Below are 19,411 nucleotides of genomic sequence, written 5' to 3'. Positions count from 1 at the left end.
ACAAAGAATCAAACAAATGTAAAAGGTTCCATTAAAATTAGATGACAAAAGTATCCGCATGTGGATCAGAACTTTCTGGTTTATTCATTTTGGTTCTTTTTTCTTTTTCTTTTTTTCTTTTTTGGTTGGGGGGAAACACTTCTGTCTTTGGAAATAAATCTGTTGTTATTTCTTCAGAATTATATGATTCAGATCTCAACCCTTCAAATTTTTACATAGGCGATTTTTACAAAGTAAGTATTTCATGTACGAATCTCAACGAAGATCAACGGTTGAGATCTCAAAAAATAACAACAGATTTATTTCCTCTGTTTTTGGGTGTCAAATTTAAAATGTAGACACAACACTTTTAAGGTGTTGTTTGGTAGTCTCACTTAAGCATTTTTTAAACTTAATTTCTAAGTTTAAGTTTGCCAAACAACATTTAAGCTCCTTAGATTCTGAATATGATTCTGCAAATTGGAAATAATGCTAAAGACACCCCTTAGTTTTTGAAATGAAATAGGAAGTAATATATTACAGGGCACAAAAAGTGAAAAAGCAAAATAATAAAAATACAAGAAATAATACAAAGTTGCAAAAGGAATTCTCTTTCTTATGTCAGTATTGACTGTTAAGTATTCAGGTACTGTTATAGTAAAAAAAAAGGTATTAGTAGCTGCAGTAGCAGTTTCAGGTTTGTACCAGTCTACCAGATAACTTGGACCCATCAACTCAGTATATACCTATGTCCATTGGGACCCACCACATGTCACCAACCACCTTTGTACGCAACTAATTCTACGGACTTGTATAAATTCTCCATGGAAATTACTAACAACACCTGGAACAGAGCCGTACACATATACAGGAAACATAGATCTACAAAATCTGGTTATTTAATGACATGTTTTTTTATAAATGAAATAAAACATAAAAAATTTGACCGAATGTTTATATAGACCAGGTCTACCTAAATTTTATATTCTGTGGTTCTGGCGCAGCAGCCAAGGTGGTTAATGGTTGCCTGAGAACCTATCCAAGGCTCACTAACCAAAAACACCTCTACTCTACAATCTGTGCCATTATTTTTCTTAGCAATTAATGTAAATTTAATGGGGCAGTACAGTTCAAGTCCCACTTAGCTATACACTCTATAGTCTATACCCCACTAATTTTGTTTTGTCACCTCCACCGCACTAATATCAATCCCTCCAATTCCTCTGCAATCACACTTTATTCTATTCCATGCAATGATGATTTTAGTGTAAGTGTTAGGTTCTGCAAATTTCAAATTATACATAAATATTGTGTAATTTTATAGTAGAGTAAGGCTTGGGTGCTATGAATAGCATAGAGAGCTACGGTGCTACGGCTCGATATTTGAGTTTTCAAAATTATAACGGTCGATCCGAACCGTTCATCTTGTTCTCCATATTAATATGTGTTTGGAGACCAAATTTTACATTTTTTGAAAAAATTTTACTATTTTTTAGATAGTTAGAAAATCAAATATCTGAATGGTGCAGAATTTTTTAGATCAAGTGATTTTCTACCTAGCTAAAAAAATAGTAAAAAATTTGCAAAAATTGTAAAATTTGGTCTCCAAACACATTAATATGGAGAACAAGATGAACGGTTCGGATCGACCGTTAGGATTTTGAAAACTCGAATATTGAGCTGTAGCACCGTAGCCCTCTATGCTATCCATAGCACCCAAGCCTTACTCTTTATAGTATTATATTTTTGAGTAAGGCTTGGATGTTATGTATAGCATAACGTCATTCGTGCTACGGTCTCAAAAATATATATCATATAAACTTCAAACTTTAATTTAAGTAGTTCAATAAATTGGTTATATAATAAGCTTGTAAGTTACTAATTTTTACTATTTTTTATGATTTAGAAAAGATGACAAAAAATGATCTAAAAATAAAATAAAATTGTCAATATTTTAAGTCATTTTTTTGTCATCTTTCATATATCATAAAAAATAGTAAAAATTAGTATTCTACAAGTTTATTATATACCTAATTTATTGAGCTAATTAAATCGAAATTTAAAGTTTATACAATAAGTTTTTCAGGTCGTAACATGGATGACCTTATGCTATCCATAGCACCCAAACCTTACTCTATATTTTTTTTAATTAAATAGCTATTAGTTTATTAGTTTAAGAAAGTGCAATGCCATGCAATTTGGGGAGGGAAAGCTGTACAATGCAGAGGGATATTCAAGTCTTTTCACTTCCCTGTGATACTTCATTAAGGAATGTTAGCAAACCCAAATCATTACAAACAGACACCTCCAAATGAACTTTCAAAGAATAATATATATATTTTTTTAAATGCAAATAGAAATCTGCCAGCAAACAACTCTTTCTTTTGTTTTTATTTTATGTCTTTTATTTTAATCACACAAGCAAACAACTCAACCAGCTTGGCATGACCTAAAATTCCATTAATCACACAAGCTATCCTCTAAAAGAGGTCTTTCTCATGACCTGAATTTGAAAACAACATGTGTAATATAGACAAATATACTGATATTAAAATAGTACTTAAAAAGAAAAGCTAATAGTTAAATATGCTTAGATATGTAATCCTGTTACTGACAATGCACTTATTTTCAGAGGATCTGCTGTCTTTACTTGCTCAGCATATTCTCTTTTAAAAAACAAAGGAAGATAGAAACAAAACAAAAAACAAAACAAAAAAATCTTGCCAATTGGTAAATTTGGAGTCATGTTTGAGTCAAAATTTTACTGGTAATTAAATCAACATCCCCTTCAAAGAGGTTGTACTGTATGTGTTTTTTATTCTTCATACAAGTCAAATTTTGATTTGAACCGTTTGATTTTTGATCAAGTGGTTTATGTTACAATCAAATTAGAGCATAATAGCTTAAGATAATATATATTTTTTTAAATGCAAATAGAAATCTGCCAGTAAAAAACTCTTTCTTTTGTATTTATTTTCTGTCTTTTATTTTAATCACACAAGAAAACAACTCAACCAGCTGGGCATGACCTAAAATTCCATTAATCACACAAGCTATCCTCTAAAAGAGGTCTTTCTCATGAGTCATGACCTGAATTTGAAAACAACATGTGTAATATAGACAAATATAATGAAATTAAAATATTACTTAAAAAGAAAAGCTAATAGTTAAATATGCTTAGATATGTAATCCTGTTACTGACAATGGACTTATTTTCAGAGGATCTGCTGTCTTTACTTGCTCAGAGCATATTCTCTGTCACAAAACCAAGGAAGATAGAAACAGAACAAAAAAATCTTGCTAATTGGTAAATTTGGAGTCATGTTTGAGTCAAAATTTTACTGGTAATTAAATCAACATCCCCTTCAAAGAGGTTGTACTGTATGTGTTTTTTATTCTTCATACAAGTCAGATTTTGATTTGAATTGTTTGATTTTGATCAAGTGGTTTATGTTAAAATCAAATTAGAAAGAATGTCCATCTGGTATATACAATCAAATTAGAGCATGATAGCTTAAGATAAAAAAAATTGGAGAGGAAGCAATTCTTTAATTTCTCAATTATTCAAAAAAATTTGTTTTGTATATGTTTTCAGACTTAAGTGCAAATATCACAAATAAAAACAACTGTATATTTATAATTCTACAAGAAAAGTTCTAATAATGGCGCCTGAGTGAAATTTTTGAAGCAAAATTACTCAGTAGGAAATCATAATTAGATCCTATTAGTCTTTTAGTTATCGTGATAATAACACTACAAACCTAATTTAACCTCAATTAAATTTAAGCAAACCCTAATCCGACATTGCATCGATCCAGAGATGTCATCTTCAACATCTTACACCACATTTCATCTACACAACCACTTCAACCTCTTAATAATAAATCTTACAAAAAAGAAACACAAAAGGATATAAACCCTAGCTAGTTCATCACATTACACTACACGAATTCGCATTTTCTTCGTTGAAATAACTCAGATGATCCTCCCCCCGCGTAGACGACTCAGTTGCACCGTAACTGAACTCAGATGGAGCTCCATACGGGTACTGGTACGGTGACTGGTACTGAGGCTGGTACTGGTAAGGATTTGTATCTGGATACGGGTACATGTAACCTTGCGTACCAGGCATCGGTGGTTGTTGGTAGTAAGCTTGGCTTGAGCTCGGTTGCGCAGCATGGTAACTCATGATTGGTTGTGGCGCCGCATACGGGTACGAATACGGTTGCGGATACGGTTGGTACGTGAATTCCTGCTTCGGTTGCAAGGGCCCAGAGCCGATTCCCTTCTCCACATGTTGTCCCCCTTCTTTGCCACTGCTCTCATTTTTCTTCTCCTTCTCTTCTTTCTTCTCTTTCTTTTTCTCTCCGCCGTCACTATTTGGTTTTACTTCCTGTTCCGACTGTTCTTTCGCCTTCTCCTTCTCCTTTTCTTTTTCTTTCGGTTTCTCTTTTACTATATCTTTTTCTTTTTCCTTCTCCTTCTCTTGGGGTTTGGATTTTGTTTCATCTTCATTTTTAGGTTTCTCTTTCTCCTTCTCTTTTTCATCCCCTTTAGCGGGTTCGGGTTGTTTCTCTTTCGAATTCGGGTTCTCAGAACTCTCTTTAGGTTCCTTATTTTTGGGTTTGCTATTGGATTCTTTGTTTTGGTTTTTGGTATCATTTGACATGTTACCTGGCAACGGGTTGCCACTAGGTTTGTTCGCTTCCGGCCAGATCGAGGCTTGTTTTCCGGATTTGAGCAATTTTCTAATCAACGTTTGATGATCTACGTTGCATTGTACTGTTACCTTGTGTTGAAATGAATCTATATCAACCTTGTAAACCCCTGATTAAACATTTATATAACAAACAATTAGCTATTTATATAAATGAAGAGTGTTACAGACATGGAGTATCTTTTTCTTTCTTTTTTCTTTTTATCCTTTAAGAAAGTACAGCTCATGATGAATTTTCTTCATTATTTATTGGAAGGCAGTGCTTTTATTCCCAAAAGAAAAACAGCACAATTTCTTCTTCATTCTTCCAAAGAGAAAAAGGGATTGAAATGGGTTGATTGGTATCCAAAAAGATGGGTTTTTGCCTTGATTTAGCAAGGAAAAAGGTGGCACACTGTTTCATACTGGTATATTATTTTGTATTTTTGTAACTAAATAGGGATGTGGGAGCATTTTGTTCTTTGTACCTTCTGTTTTTTGGAGAACTCTTCTCACTTTTTTCTTGCATCCTTCGCAATGTATAGAGACCTTCAGATACAAAGTCTAAAAGCAAAAAGAAATAATTAATAACCAGAGAAGAACCAATAAAAAAAAGATTTTATCTTGGTACAAAAAAACAAAACAATTTGCATGACTAGTTAGTTATTTGTACCTTACAATTGAGAGCTTCATGACTTGCTTCCGCCATTGGAGCAAGCTTTAATTTGTTTTGGAGAGAATGAGGAACAAAAGCAAGTGAGAGAGAGAGAGAGAGAGAGGTTGGGATGGGTCTTCTGAGAAGGCCTTTTAAAGTTGTGTGGGGATTAATATTTGTTAATTTTTTTATTAATTTAGAGAAAGTGGGGAGGAGATGGAGACTTATTTATTCATTTAGGTCTCCTTTTGTAAGTGGAGGGTTATTTGAAATATATAGATATATATAAGCATGGTGATTTAGGGTGTTTGAATCCTATTTGGACATCTATACCTCGTTTAATAGGAAACAATATTGAGTTCTCTCACAACTTTTAGGCCCCGTTGGGATGTTCAATGGGAATGGGTAATTAATTCATGGGAATTGAGCCTACTTGGAAATTAAATTCCTAAACCCATTAGATTACCTCAAAATTTCCCATTATTTTCTATTTTATTTCCCATAAATATTCCCAATTCAGGACCTGTTCAGCCATATTACTGTTCCCTTGAGAAAAAAAAAATTCTGTTGAACTGAATTTTTTTCTTCCCACATGAACAGTAAAAAAATAATTTAAGGGCCTGTTCGGCCGACAAATGAGAATGGGCGCGGGCACGGGATTTGAACTGAAAAACACTGTTCCCGTGGGAAAAAAAAAATTGAACTGAATTTTTTTTTCCCACGTGAATAGTGATTCGGCCGAACAGGCCCTAAATTTTCACTTTTTCTATGTCCACACCCATTCCTATCGGCGCACCGAACAGGACCTCAGTGTAACATTATAGAAAAAATCACAGCCTCAAAATTTCCCATCATTTTCTATTTTATTTTCTATAAAAATTTCCAATTCAGTGTAACATTATAGGAAAAATCACAGCCTCAAAATTTCCCATAAAAATTCCCAACTCAGTGTAACATTATAGGAAAAATCACACGAAATCTGATCTCAATTTTATTTTCCCAATCTCTCCCTCTCTCTCTTTAGTTTTCTATCTACAGAGAGTAAATTTTGGATGCATATGTAACTATTCTAGTTTTGCTTTATTCATCAATTGTGGAACTAATTAAATATGATTCCGGATAACAAATTATTTACGGTATCTAAGTGATTCTGCAAATTCTTTATAGTATCCAAGTGGCTGAGTTAGTTTTATGTTCTTTTCACACATTTACAGTTGTGGATCTTAGTGGAGAGAAAATGAGCTAAATTTTTTATTTTTTAGAAATTAAAATTTTAATTTTCTCAAAAATAAAATTATTATTTTTCACAATGAATAGATGGAACAATATTAATGATTTAGTTCCATTAGGAAGACACTAATGGTCGGAGCATGTTTTTGCTAAAAAGTTTTGAAAAGAATTGAAATTGAATCGGGAAATTTGCAGGTCCTCTTCTCTTTTTTCTTTTCTATCTTCCATCCGGACCAAATTGGAGAGGGGCCAATGGGGAGACCGAATCGTCTGTCCCCAGAGTCACTGCGGGTGGGCCCTCATTTAAAAATAGTAACAGTAGTTAAACCCTTTAACAGTAACCGGTCTCACCCCGCAGTGACTCTGGATCAGGAATTTCGAAATCCGGTTCTGCCAATGGGACCGAATCAATCGTTCAGTCTCGTTGATTAGCAGCATGCTGGCACCACACTGATACACTGTGTGGCCGTTGGTGCGGTAATTTGTGGAAATCACTTCGGTCTTATTAGACTCTCCCCAATGTGATTGAATCAATGATATTGTTTCTGATAAATTAATTTTTAATTTTAAAATAAAAAATGGTAAATCCCCTATGAAAATTGATAAATTTGATAATTTTTTTATACATTAAATTTTGTCCTTATAAAATGAAATCACACTGTACACGAACTCAATTTCTAACTCCACTCTGCAATTATTATCGAATCATTTGTTTAATTGAGAAGGAATCAAATCCCTATTTTTTATTTGATTTTTTTTCTATTTTTTTTATCTTACTTAAAATTAATAGGCTGTCCTGGTCCTGTCTCTGACTTGTTGGGTTTGTATATACACATAATATTTCTGTTGTTAAATTTTATAATTTCGACTGTACTGTGTAAGATTAAATGTATTAGATATGTAGATTGATTTGTTGATGTCATCTCGAAATAGACTTTTTGTCAACATCTCGATCCATTTTTTTTGTTATAAATTAAATGTTCAATATTAAAAAAATAATCATCATACGATATCATTCTATAAAAAACCAGGGCTACAAATAGTAAATTTTATTAAGTGCAGAGCATATTTTATTTTACATCTATATTTCAATTTTTAAAGTTCAAATAGTAAATTTGAATTACTAAAAAAAATTATATGAAAATGTACTAAAGAATTTTTAGATATATAGAAAATAATTATTTTTAGATAGCATGGAATTTATATTATCTGCATATATAATCCGTGTTAAATCCGTGTTAAAAGATTTTCAGATGATATGAAATTATGTTAAGCAATTCGGATCTACTATTTGAACTTTGAAATTTTATATATGAATGTGAATCGCATACTCTTTACTTCAAAAAACATCTTAGCCCATAAATAATACTATTAGAAAATAAATAAATAAATGAATGAAAAGTTTCAAAATTTATGAATATTCTGTCCTTGATCTAAAATAATGCATTGGCACCCCACCACTATTATGAATTTTGCTTTTCATTCAAAATTTGATATTCCTAGCAATTTTTTTAAAAAATATATATTCACGTTGAATTTCCAATCAAGCTACGTTCCTAACTATGAATTCATATCCTCTGCATTAACTCAAAAAGGAATCTCTGGGGTTAATATATCTGGATCGTCCGATCATCTTTAAGATTTGTGGGAATTAAATATGCACTAATATTGAAGACTCCCTATATCTATTAACTCAAAAGATGCTTTTTTGAGTTAATGCATATGATGCGGACTCCCTAACTACGATCTCTGACACAAAAGACATTATTTGAAGTGCGATTTTTCCAACAATTTTCTCAATCAATTGTTGCAAAAATACCGTCGCATTCGAGTTGACATGTGCAATTAATGCAGAAAAACAAACATGATTTTGAATAGCTAAACCTCTCACAAAATGGTCCATATGTCAAAACAAGAGACAAATCAATTTCTTGTGTGGCCCCTTTGATTTGCTAAAAACTAAATCAAGAAAACAATTGAAGAAGATGTTTATGCAAATGGCCCCTTTGATTGATTTGCTAAAAACTAAATCAAGAAAACAATTGAAGAAGATGTTTATGCAAATGTAGGTGATTAGTTGAATTATTGTATTTGTGGGACCAACTTTACACTTTGAGAGATGGTGACCCTTGACCTAAGATGATTTATATTAATTTTAATTATAGGATCATGATGGCTATTTGACTACAACCTCATATTTGAATATTCTTTTGAATTTGGGATCATGATAAGGATTGCCTAAGGTAGGCACATACATGTGTTCTCTACTAGCATCTTAACCTACAATTATCACATTTTCTAATTTCTTTCATATCCATGTATAATTAAATTAATATGACAAGAATTTACCACTATTTGTCGAGAATATACCGATAAAAATTAATATTTTCAAAAATATCACTGTTATCAACAGGAATATATCTGCGACGATACTGATAGTAAAAAAATACTTTTATTTTTACAGATAGTGATAAATTCTTATAGTAAACAGAAGAACATACCGAATTGGGAAACAACCAAAACAACTCATTCTAACAAAAAAGAAAGAAAATGTTTGCAGATTTTTTTTATTCGGATTTTATAATAAAAAATGAGTTGTGAAATGTATATAATATGATAAAATTTGCATACATCTGTATTTATGAAATTAAAATTAAAATAATTACAATTATTTTAATGTTAATTCAAAGCACTGCACTTATGCAGTTAGTTTTTTAGATGAATGACCGAAGAAAAATTAATATTTTTATCAACATGACATTTTAAAAACAATTTCTTTTATAAAAATTGTTTATAAAATCATCAAACATTCCTGAAACTATCACCAATTCTTGACTCAAGTAAAAATTGCAAAAAAAAAAAAAAACATTTTTTTTGTGTGATAACAATTATAGAAAACAAATTTCAGATAATGTGACGGATCTAAATTTAAGTATTTTGTTTCATAAAAAATATATATATTGCGTATAGACATGTACAACCGGACTTTTTAGCGTCTTGCCTTTTCTTGCTTGCTTTTCACCGTTGGCGTTGCGCCACATTTTTTTCGCAGCTAATCGGATTCGTTTCGTTACATGAGCGTTCACACAATTTGCATGGTGGATATATAGGAGTTGAAGATTCAGTGAAGTAATTCAACTTTTGGGTTTTGGATCTGGATCGTTCGAAGTGGAGTGCACACATTTCGAGTAACGAATTTGAATTCTGAAGTGATCTCAAGCGACAAATTCAAATCAGACGGTCTTAATTCAAAATCCAAAAGTTGTGTTACTTTAGGGGATCCGGACCCGATTTATCGCTTAAATTACAAAATTTGAAGGATATTATGATTTATGAGAAACTCCATGGTGGATTTTCTTTTTTTAAGGTTGGCAGTTCTCCGTGGTGGATTTATAGGGGTAAAAACGGTATGAATAATATCTTATCTATATTCGATATGTATTCAAAAATTTAGATGTGGATATCTGATATCCGAATATCCGTGTAGATAAGGATGCTGATATGGTTTTACGTTTCAATTATATGTATTCAAATGGTAGATGTATATTATATATTTTAATATATATTATGAAAAATTTATGTTATTCACTATTATAAAATTAGATAAATATTATAAATTTTAATATTTTTTAATAATTTTTATAATATTTTATAAATATCTAATCTGATCTAGACCTATATTCGTATCTGTCTAATATATGTTCTGTATCTGTCACACCCCGGAACAGGGGGTCGCGCAGTTTTGTTTTAAAATGCGGTTTTGTTCATGCATGCGGATTTATATTTATATTAATATATTTTTATGTGGGTGGGCCTGATTTTATTAGTATGCGGGGGGTGGCAGGGGGGCGGCAGCCCCCTGCGAGCGTTGTCTGAGGTTACGAAGCACCGCTCTATAGAGCACGGAAAATTTTATTTTGGAGAAGTCAAATTGCATTAAAATCCTTTAACCGACGGTCCAGATTAGTCAAATTATCATATGATTTGATTTAAAACAAGTTTGGTTCAAAACCGATTTAATTTGACTAAGTTATACCCTAAAACAGCATTTTTCAGAACCCATTGCGGCCCGCAATAGGGCTGTTGCGGCCCGCAACACTTCCCAAAATTTCCAGCCTCTGCACAGCACTTCTGCCTCCATTCATTGCGGCCCGCAATGAATTTATTGCGGCCCGCAATGACCTGGTTGGCTTTTTAGGCTGCGAATTTTTCTCTGTCTACTCTCATTGCGGCCCGCAATAGGGTTATTGCGGCCCGCAGTAAGGGTACTGTTTTTCATCCCTTTGCCCATTTTCGTGGAATTTCACCCCGTTTTCAAACCCGATCAAATCCCCGTATAACCAAACAATTATTCCCCATTCACTAGAAATTTTAATGACGTTTAACATGCAATTTCAACATTTATATCATAACCATTTAAAACATACCGTTAGGGTTTTATAACATAATACAGTTCGATAATAACTTATACATCAAAATAACCGACTACGGGTTCAACTACACATTCAAAATGGCATAAAAAGGGTTTGGCATAACCTATTAGCTCGGCCTATACTCACGAGTCGAGCCCGAGTCCCACTTCACTCGCGTTTACCTGCACATATCAGTTCAAAGGGAAAAATTCCCCGAGGGGAGGGGGTGAGAAAACCTGTCATCCGTTTTCTCAGTGCGGAATTTAAAGGGCTACTGGATTTGTGAGAAATCCATCACCAGAACTAAATACACTAGCAATAGGGCATCTATTTACTTATTCACCAATAATAATAAATGCACATGCACCGGGAATAGATTCAAACGGGTTTCAATTCACAAAAATCAACATCAATCAACGAATTTCCAGAAAGATTTGGTTTTACAGATATAATATATATAAGTCTGGTTATGAGGTACAGATATCAACTATCGATCACCTCCGGCTTAACAGTTCTATTTTCTGGTTTCAAGTCATACAATCTCATCAATTCATCACTTAAAATATACACGGGCATATTCCGCGAATATGCAACATAATATCACTTTTCTCAATAAGAAATCACTGACACTTTCACTGAGTCACTGAATCACTGAACCACAGTTCTACCTAAAATTACACTGCACTTCCCTTACCCAACCGGTACTGGGTTCACTAGGGCCATTCTCCAGATGCGCATAAGGGTCCTGGATGAAAGTCTAGTAGCTAGCTAGACTTTCCACTATGATACACTGTTCACTTCACACAATCAATCCAAGTCATACTGTGGTTCCACTCACTTATTCAAAACGACAGATCAACAATCGATAAACCGTACCAACATGAGAATCATAACAGTTATACAATTCAATTTCACTAATATCACAATTAATGCAATGCGGCAACAAATGCTTTCAATCAGAGATTCAACATGCTATGCACAGTTTATTTAAATCAAGCAATCAACATAAATATAATAATATGCACCGTTATTTAGTTCTACGAATAAACCCCAAAACGGATCCCGTGAACCCCCGTACCTGGTTATGTAGGGCACGTAGAGGGTCCGTGATCTCGTGACTCGGTAAGCTCGTCAATCCCGCTAGTCGTGCTCGTTAGGATCTATCCATAGGTCAATTTATTAAATTCCGGCACTTTTACAATTTAAACCCTAATCAATTTTTGGGAAAATCCGTAAATTGGAACTTTGGTTGCACCTTGGAACACGGAATCAATCAATTTACACTATAGAAACAACAAAGGCACGGAATAATCAGTTTGGTACGATTCTACGGGTTTTCACTGAAACCCTAAAAACACGGAAATTGAGAAATTTGGGAAAATCCGTAAATTGGAAATTTGGTTGCACTTTGGAACACGAAATCAATCAATTTATACTTTAGAAACAACAAAGGCACGGAATAATCAATTTGGTACAATTCTACGGGTTTTCACCGAAACCCTAAAAACAAGGAATCAAGAAACGAGCGAGAAATAGAAATGAGAATTACCAATGGAACGGATGGATGTGCGAGATTTGAGCTCCTCTTCCTAGATCTCGGTTTTCGGGCAAAATGGTCACCGGGGTGTCTCTCTCTCACTCTCTCTCTCTCTCATTCTTTCTCTCTTGGCGGAAACAAAGGAAAAGAAGAAAAGAGATGGGGGCAGGAAAGGAAAGGAAGGAGGGGAAGAGGAGGGAATGACAAGGGGCCCCCACTTGTAAGTGGTCTTTTTGCAAAATAAACCCTCCACTTGTTCGATATTGTTTAAATGATTTATAAAACACCTATTGTTCCTCTTTCTTAACACAATTAATCGTATAATTATTGTTCACCATCCACGTCACTAATTTTGTATATATGTATATATATATTATTCGATTTAACCACTTATTATTTTAATTAAATCTGAATTTTAAAAGTTCACAGTGTTACAGTATCCGTATTCAAAAAATGAAAAAGAGATATGGATATAGTTTTACCACTATCTGTTCCGTAATCGCTCTGTTTACACCCGTGTGGATTTATCACTCAGAGCATTTACAATGTTTGGAAATTATGATAAAATACAAGGATATTTATTATTTCTTTCGAAAAAGTTAAAAATATGAGTGATAAAGGATTAAAATTTTCATTTTTAAAGTTCAAACAACCAATTTGAACCATTCAACATGATCTTTGTGTGAAATTGTACTTGTAAATCAATTTTCACAATTTTTATTTTTTATTATTAGTTTAAATAGATAGAAAATTATTTAATCTGAATATTTTATTGCCTTCAAAAATAGTGATTTTTTATGGAGGGTCTAGAATATTCGGAGCAAATGATTTTGTACTTACGTTTAGAAATTCTATAAAATAAAAATATAAAAACATTTTTTTTTTGTCTTTTTCATATATGTTGGGATGGTTTTTCAATTTGTGCAATATTTTGACGGTGAATTAGTAATTTTGAGGTTTCTTTATTTTTAGAAATGTGTAACTTAAGAGCTTCAGTCAAATACATAAACTTTTTTTTATCAAAAATTCATAGAGAAAAAAAACTATTCCGAATAATTGCAGGTAATTATTAATTACAATTTTTCTTAAGAAATTAGGAAAATAAAATAAAATGAAGAATCTACACGGTCCAAATGAAACCTTGTCGTGTCCATGTGATTCGCTAAAATTTGGTGCAAACTGGAGCCCAGTAGAAGCACCAGATGCCATGTGTTTGTCCTTTTAAATTGCAATAAATGCTACATGACGCAATCAATTAATCCTTCGTCCCCACTCCCCACAATTTTACAATACAATACAATGAACAATTTGTCTGGTTCGTATCATTTAGCATTGATTTTTTATTTTTTATAATACCCATAAGAATTTTCATATTTTTTTTATTCTTGATCCGTATTGGATGAATTTATTTTGAAAAAAAAATACTGAATCACCATTTTTGTTTCACGCAGCGTATTAATTATATACTTTTTAGTTTTGTCACCCTTAATTTGCCATCTGTACCGTTGGATCAAGAACGAATGCGTCACATCGATGGCTCGTGTTATCCGGATCGATAAATTATTCAAATATATATTAATTATAAATTAGACGGTTTGAACCCAAAATTCAGTTTGAGTATAACAACGAATACAAAGATTACCGAAACTTTTATTCATATCGTTTAAAAAAAGAAAAACCCAAAACTCCTGTGAAATTGGAAAATTCTAAAAATATCGGGCTGCCAATTCAAATTGCAGTTCCATTTTTTGAGGGTCACAAATTGAATTAGAGATCTCCAAAAAACCTAAATATCAATATATTACAGTGCATTTTTAAGTTTTTAGGGCCCTCCAATTTAATCTGCAGACCTCTAAGAATAAGGCTGCATATTGAATTGACAATATGGGTATTTTTGGAATTTTCCAAAAAATGTGTTTTTAAAATTATTTTTTGGAATATGGAATAAATTAAAATTTTGGCAAAGATCGGTCTATCCGACATTTTTATTTTTTTTCCTTTTTTCAATATATTTTAATAAAAATAACCAAGATTTTAAATTTATTTTTAAATACCCAAGTCGCAGGAAAATCCTGCGACTTGGGATTTTTTTTTTGCTGGGACTCGGAATTAAGGCCCAAGTGGTAGGAAATTCCCGTGACTTGGGATTTTTTTTTTTGCACTATAAAAACCCCGTTGCACTATATCTCTTTGAATTTTGAAAAAAATAATAATAATCGTGTAAATGACATATATTGAACAATCATAGATAATTTAAATGATTTTTGAATAATAAATGAAACCGTAATTCATTAAAAAAATAAGCAAACATACACAATAAATAACAAATGCATTTTAAAATAATTATATGGGTAATTCTCGAATAATTTTTTAGGCTTTTGAAAAAAATTAATACGCCATTGATGTTTTGACGTCATCGATGTTTTTGCAATAATAAAGTTATGACCGTTTAGAAAGCATAGGTATGTCATCGATATTTTGGCAATAAAATATCAATGCGCACTTATGCTGTCATTAAGCCGGGCATAAAACATCGATGCGTTATTGGTGTTTTTGCATGAAAGTATTGTTTTTTTTTTTAACTTTAAACAGTCATAACTTTGGCTAGAAAAATCGGATTTGCGCATATGACCACAATTCAGAAAGGGAGGGGGAACCCCCGGGCATTTGAAGCATTAAGATTGCAAAAAAAAAGTCGTTTGGTGCCTCAAAAATTTAGTACAAGTTTTCTATCAACGGTAGACATACAACGATCGGTATTTTGTTTAGTCAAAAGCATAAGAGATTATTCAAGAATTATCCATATAATTATTTTAAAATATATTTACTATTTATTGTGTGTGTTTGCTTATTTTTTTTAATGGATTACGGTTTCATTTATTATTCAAAGATCATTAAAATTATCTATGATTATTCAATATATGTCATTTATATGATAATTTTCTTTTTAAATTCAAAGAGATATAGTGCAAAAAAAAACACACGATAATTTTTTTTTTCAAAATTCAAAGAGATATAATGCAACGGGGTTTTTATAGGGCAAAAAAAATATTAAATCCCAAGTCGAAGGAATTTCCTGCGACCTGGGACCTTACTTTCGAGTCCCAGCAAAAAAAATATATATATATAATAATAAAAAAATTTCAAAAAAAAGTAAAAAAAAAGAAAAAAAAATCCTAAGTTGCAGGATTTTCCTATGACTTTGGTATTTTTAATTTTTTTTTCAAAATCTTAATTATTTTTATTAAAATATATTAGAAAAAGGATAAAAATAAAAATGTCGGTCGCTCTATGATATTTTATTTTTGAAAACGTTTTAATCGATACTGTTGCCAAATATATTTTTCATGTGTTTCATACTATTTAAAAGTAAAAATGAATGAAGGGCTTATGGCCTACTTTGAAATAAACACATGATGCCAACTGAATGTGACAACACAGCAATCATAAGAACATTGATGAATTTATCAGCACTACAGAATCAGTATTCAGTACAGATTCCGAAATTAAAAAAATAAAAACCAAAACACCTCAAATTCTGAGAATTTTCAAAAACACCCAGACTGCAGAATAGTTTGGCGGCTCCATTTTTAAGGAGCGCAGATTAGTTTGAAGGCTCTTCAAAAACTTAAATATATTTAATTCAGTCCTGGAGTCGCCAAACCATTCTGTAACCTGGGTGTTTTGAAAATCTCCATAAAATATGGATTTTTGGTTTATTTTTTTAATATGATATAAATAAAATTTTGGGTACAGATGCAAATAAAACAACTTAAGAAAAAAAGTTGAATATGATATTTAAAAATTTGTAGGGGCATTTGTGATGTTGTGTGGGTGTTTTAGGTGGACACGCCAATGAATTAAAGGGACTGGTAACTGGTAAGATCAGATTTGCACAGAGCTTGCATTGACCAAAGCAATCCAAGGGACAATGCATGTTTCACTTCAGTGGCAGTGCTAAAGATTGGATCCAGCACAAGGATCCTTTTGGATTCTCCACCCATATTACCTTTTAAATCAAACTTGGTACTTCTTTTTACCAAAAAAAAAAAGTAAAGATATTGACATCTATTAAAGAAAAAGAAAAACATATAACTCCTGCTTAAAGTCAAACTTTGTACTTTTTTTTGCAGCAAAAATAAAAGTAAAAGAATACAAAGAGTAAATATATTAACATATATTTTTTGGCTTCATGCAATGTACAAAATTAGAGTAAAAAATGTAAAAGGTATATACTTCGTGTACTGTGTGAAGTCAAAATAGAGTTGTTAATATTTATTATCTAGATATGAATTGCTTTCTATCCGCCATTACAGCTCATAATTCCATATTGTTCATGGTGAAATATGACAATACGCATGAGCAAAATAAAATAAAAAAGTGTGACAGTGTGATGCATATTCAATTCTGCCAATTTTTTATGTATTTACTTGATTAATGGATTATGCGTCATGGATTAGAGTAGAACCAAGATTTTTCCAAGTTCACCAACTTTTTGTGATCTCAACTTTAAAATTTATTGGATTGACTTTTAATGACAAATTGAACTGTTAAAACTTATCTACTTTACAAGTGGTGCGTCTACATATAAAAAATTTAAACTGTCGAATTAATTTAGTATGAAGTCAAATTGTCGAAATTAAAAGGTTTATAATTTAATTTTAATGAAATTATTTTTGAACGCTTTTTAATTACCACTTTATTCTATACAAAATTAATTTGAAAAATTAATAAATTTGTACGTAGACACATCACTTGTGAGACAGACGAGTTTCAACGATTCAAATTCGTTATTTAAAATCAATCATATAAATTTGAGAGTTGAGTTCACAAAAATACTTGATAAACTTAGAAACACTCTGACAACATAATTTTTCAACCAAAATACACACTCACCAAGCTTTTTTGGTGCAATTTTTTTTTCCTTTTTTTTGTGAGTTCATGTACAAATGAATGAAAAAAAAAAATGAAATTCTGAAAATGGTTTAAATAAGTAATTAAATTAAATAATGGGGGAAATGGTTGTACTGTGAGTCTGTGACAATTGATTTGGGGAGCATGATCACATGCATCATCATCATTACTAGAAAAACAAAAGATTGGCAGACCCACACTGTACCATGTTAGATGTGAGTTATCAATTATTACTATTATAGTGTACCTAATTATTGAACGTAGCAGCATTTAGTACGGATTTATATATATCTATCATCTCTTCGTCATTATCCTCTCAATTTTGCCAAAAAAATTATTTAGTCTGTTCTAGTACGGATTTATATCTATCATTCTTCGTCAGTAACCCCGAAATTTTTATTAATATCTAAAAAAATAAAGAATTTCAAAAACTATCCAAATTATCGAGTTATTTCGAAATCTATCCAAACTATAATTGTTTTTTTTTTTCAGTTTTAAGCCTACTTTCCATAAAAGAATTGCTTTTCTTTTTCAAAACTCCCTTTCCGCAAATAATTTTTGCGGTTGTCTTTTTTTAACAAAAAATTTATAATTTATTTATTTTATAATTTGATGTGATTATTATAATACAAGTAATAAATCCTAATTTACGCTCAATTCGGTTGCAAGTGTACAACCTTGTCGAGTAGTACTTAGGGATCGTCTCCACAGGGACAAGTTGGAATATCAAATATAACCTAACAATTTAATTTAGTAAAAGAAAATAAAAAGGTTTTTGTTTGTTCAAAGGTTGGTTTGGTTTCGATTAAAATAAATTAAACTGAAGTCTTAAAGCAAAATCTGATTTTTAACAAGTATGAGAAATTAGGGTTTCTTAGGGTTCCTATCCACTAGTGTTACGACTAATTGGTTTGTAAATTTTGTTCTTATATTTATGAAGGCACAGTTGGGTGTTGTAGGTACAAAGTGATATCTCTATATTAATACCATATTTCAATTAGAATAAATGTCACCTCTCGGTACTTGGCTACTCTAATCTAAAGTCATTAAGTTCTTACTGTCCCAATTGATCTAGAAAACTATCTTTCACCTCTCGGTACTTGGCACAATTTTCTAAACTATTAGGTGAAGCCCGTATAAGACAAGCGTCACCTCTCGGTACTTAGCCTATCAAATACCCTATTCCTTATGGTCTGGACCTAATATTCAATTTCTCAATTGCAAATACCAAATCCTAGGGTTTCATGTGATTTCGATTAAGTCTTCACAATCAATTAAAATAAAGAATAGATCATAACAAAGAACAAGAATATATAAAATAAAACCAACTAAATCATAACAAAAGTTTCAAGTACAGCCCTAATCAACCCTAGAAAAGTCTTTAGCCAGTCATGGCTAAAACACAAATGAAATCAAAAGAATAAAAGAGTTTCAAAGGAAAGAAAATAATAAAACCGGTTGATCAATGGTGTTATCTTCTTCCTTCTTCTCTCTTCCTTGCTTTTCCTTGTTCAAAACTAGAAATTCTGCCTAAAAAACCGTACTCAATCTGTTCTACAGGTCCCCTTTTATACCCCTCTCTAAAACCTAGAAATAACTAACTAAAAATAGCAAATTCGGGCTCTGAACCGACTTATTGCGGGCCGCAATGAATGGAGGCAGTTAACAGACTGCGCAGAAAAATCTGGAGAGGTCATTGCGGGCCGCAATAAAGGTCCTTACAGGTCGCAGTAAAGGTCATTGCGGGCCGCAATGACTGTGCAGAAATGAAAGCTCTGACTTGTTTGGTTGCGGACCGCAATGGATGTTGGCAGTTGCTCCAATTTTCGTGCTAACTCACCCGTTTTGCTTCGTTAAGCTCCAAACACTTGATTACCTGTAAAACAAACATAACTAGGGCAGTAACTTGAACTTTTGGACACTTCTAACCTAATTAAACCTAATTTAATCAAAACTTTGCTTAATTTACATAACAAACCCTAGGTTTC

General features: G+C 32.0%; 1 protein-coding gene across 1 annotated transcript; it reads right to left on the bottom strand.

Annotated features, from left to right (window-relative positions):
• Positions 1-3,587: 3,587 nt before the first annotated feature.
• LOC144555501 (uncharacterized) lies at positions 3,588-5,580 on the bottom strand. Its single transcript, XM_078303858.1, has 3 exons — positions 5,349-5,580; positions 5,164-5,239; positions 3,588-4,806 (listed from the first exon to the last, which is right to left on the bottom strand). Exons 1-3 carry the CDS (start codon positions 5,382-5,384, stop codon positions 3,911-3,913), a joined length of 1,008 nt encoding a protein of 335 aa, XP_078159984.1. The 5' UTR covers positions 5,385-5,580; the 3' UTR covers positions 3,588-3,910.
• Positions 5,581-19,411: the final 13,831 nt, after the last annotated feature.

This window comes from Carex rostrata, chromosome 6 (assembly GCF_964058835.1).
Source record: "Carex rostrata chromosome 6, lpCarRost1.2, whole genome shotgun sequence".
Classification (NCBI taxonomy): Eukaryota; Viridiplantae; Streptophyta; class Magnoliopsida; order Poales; family Cyperaceae; genus Carex; species Carex rostrata.
This window is presented reverse-complemented; position numbering and strand designations above follow the sequence as displayed.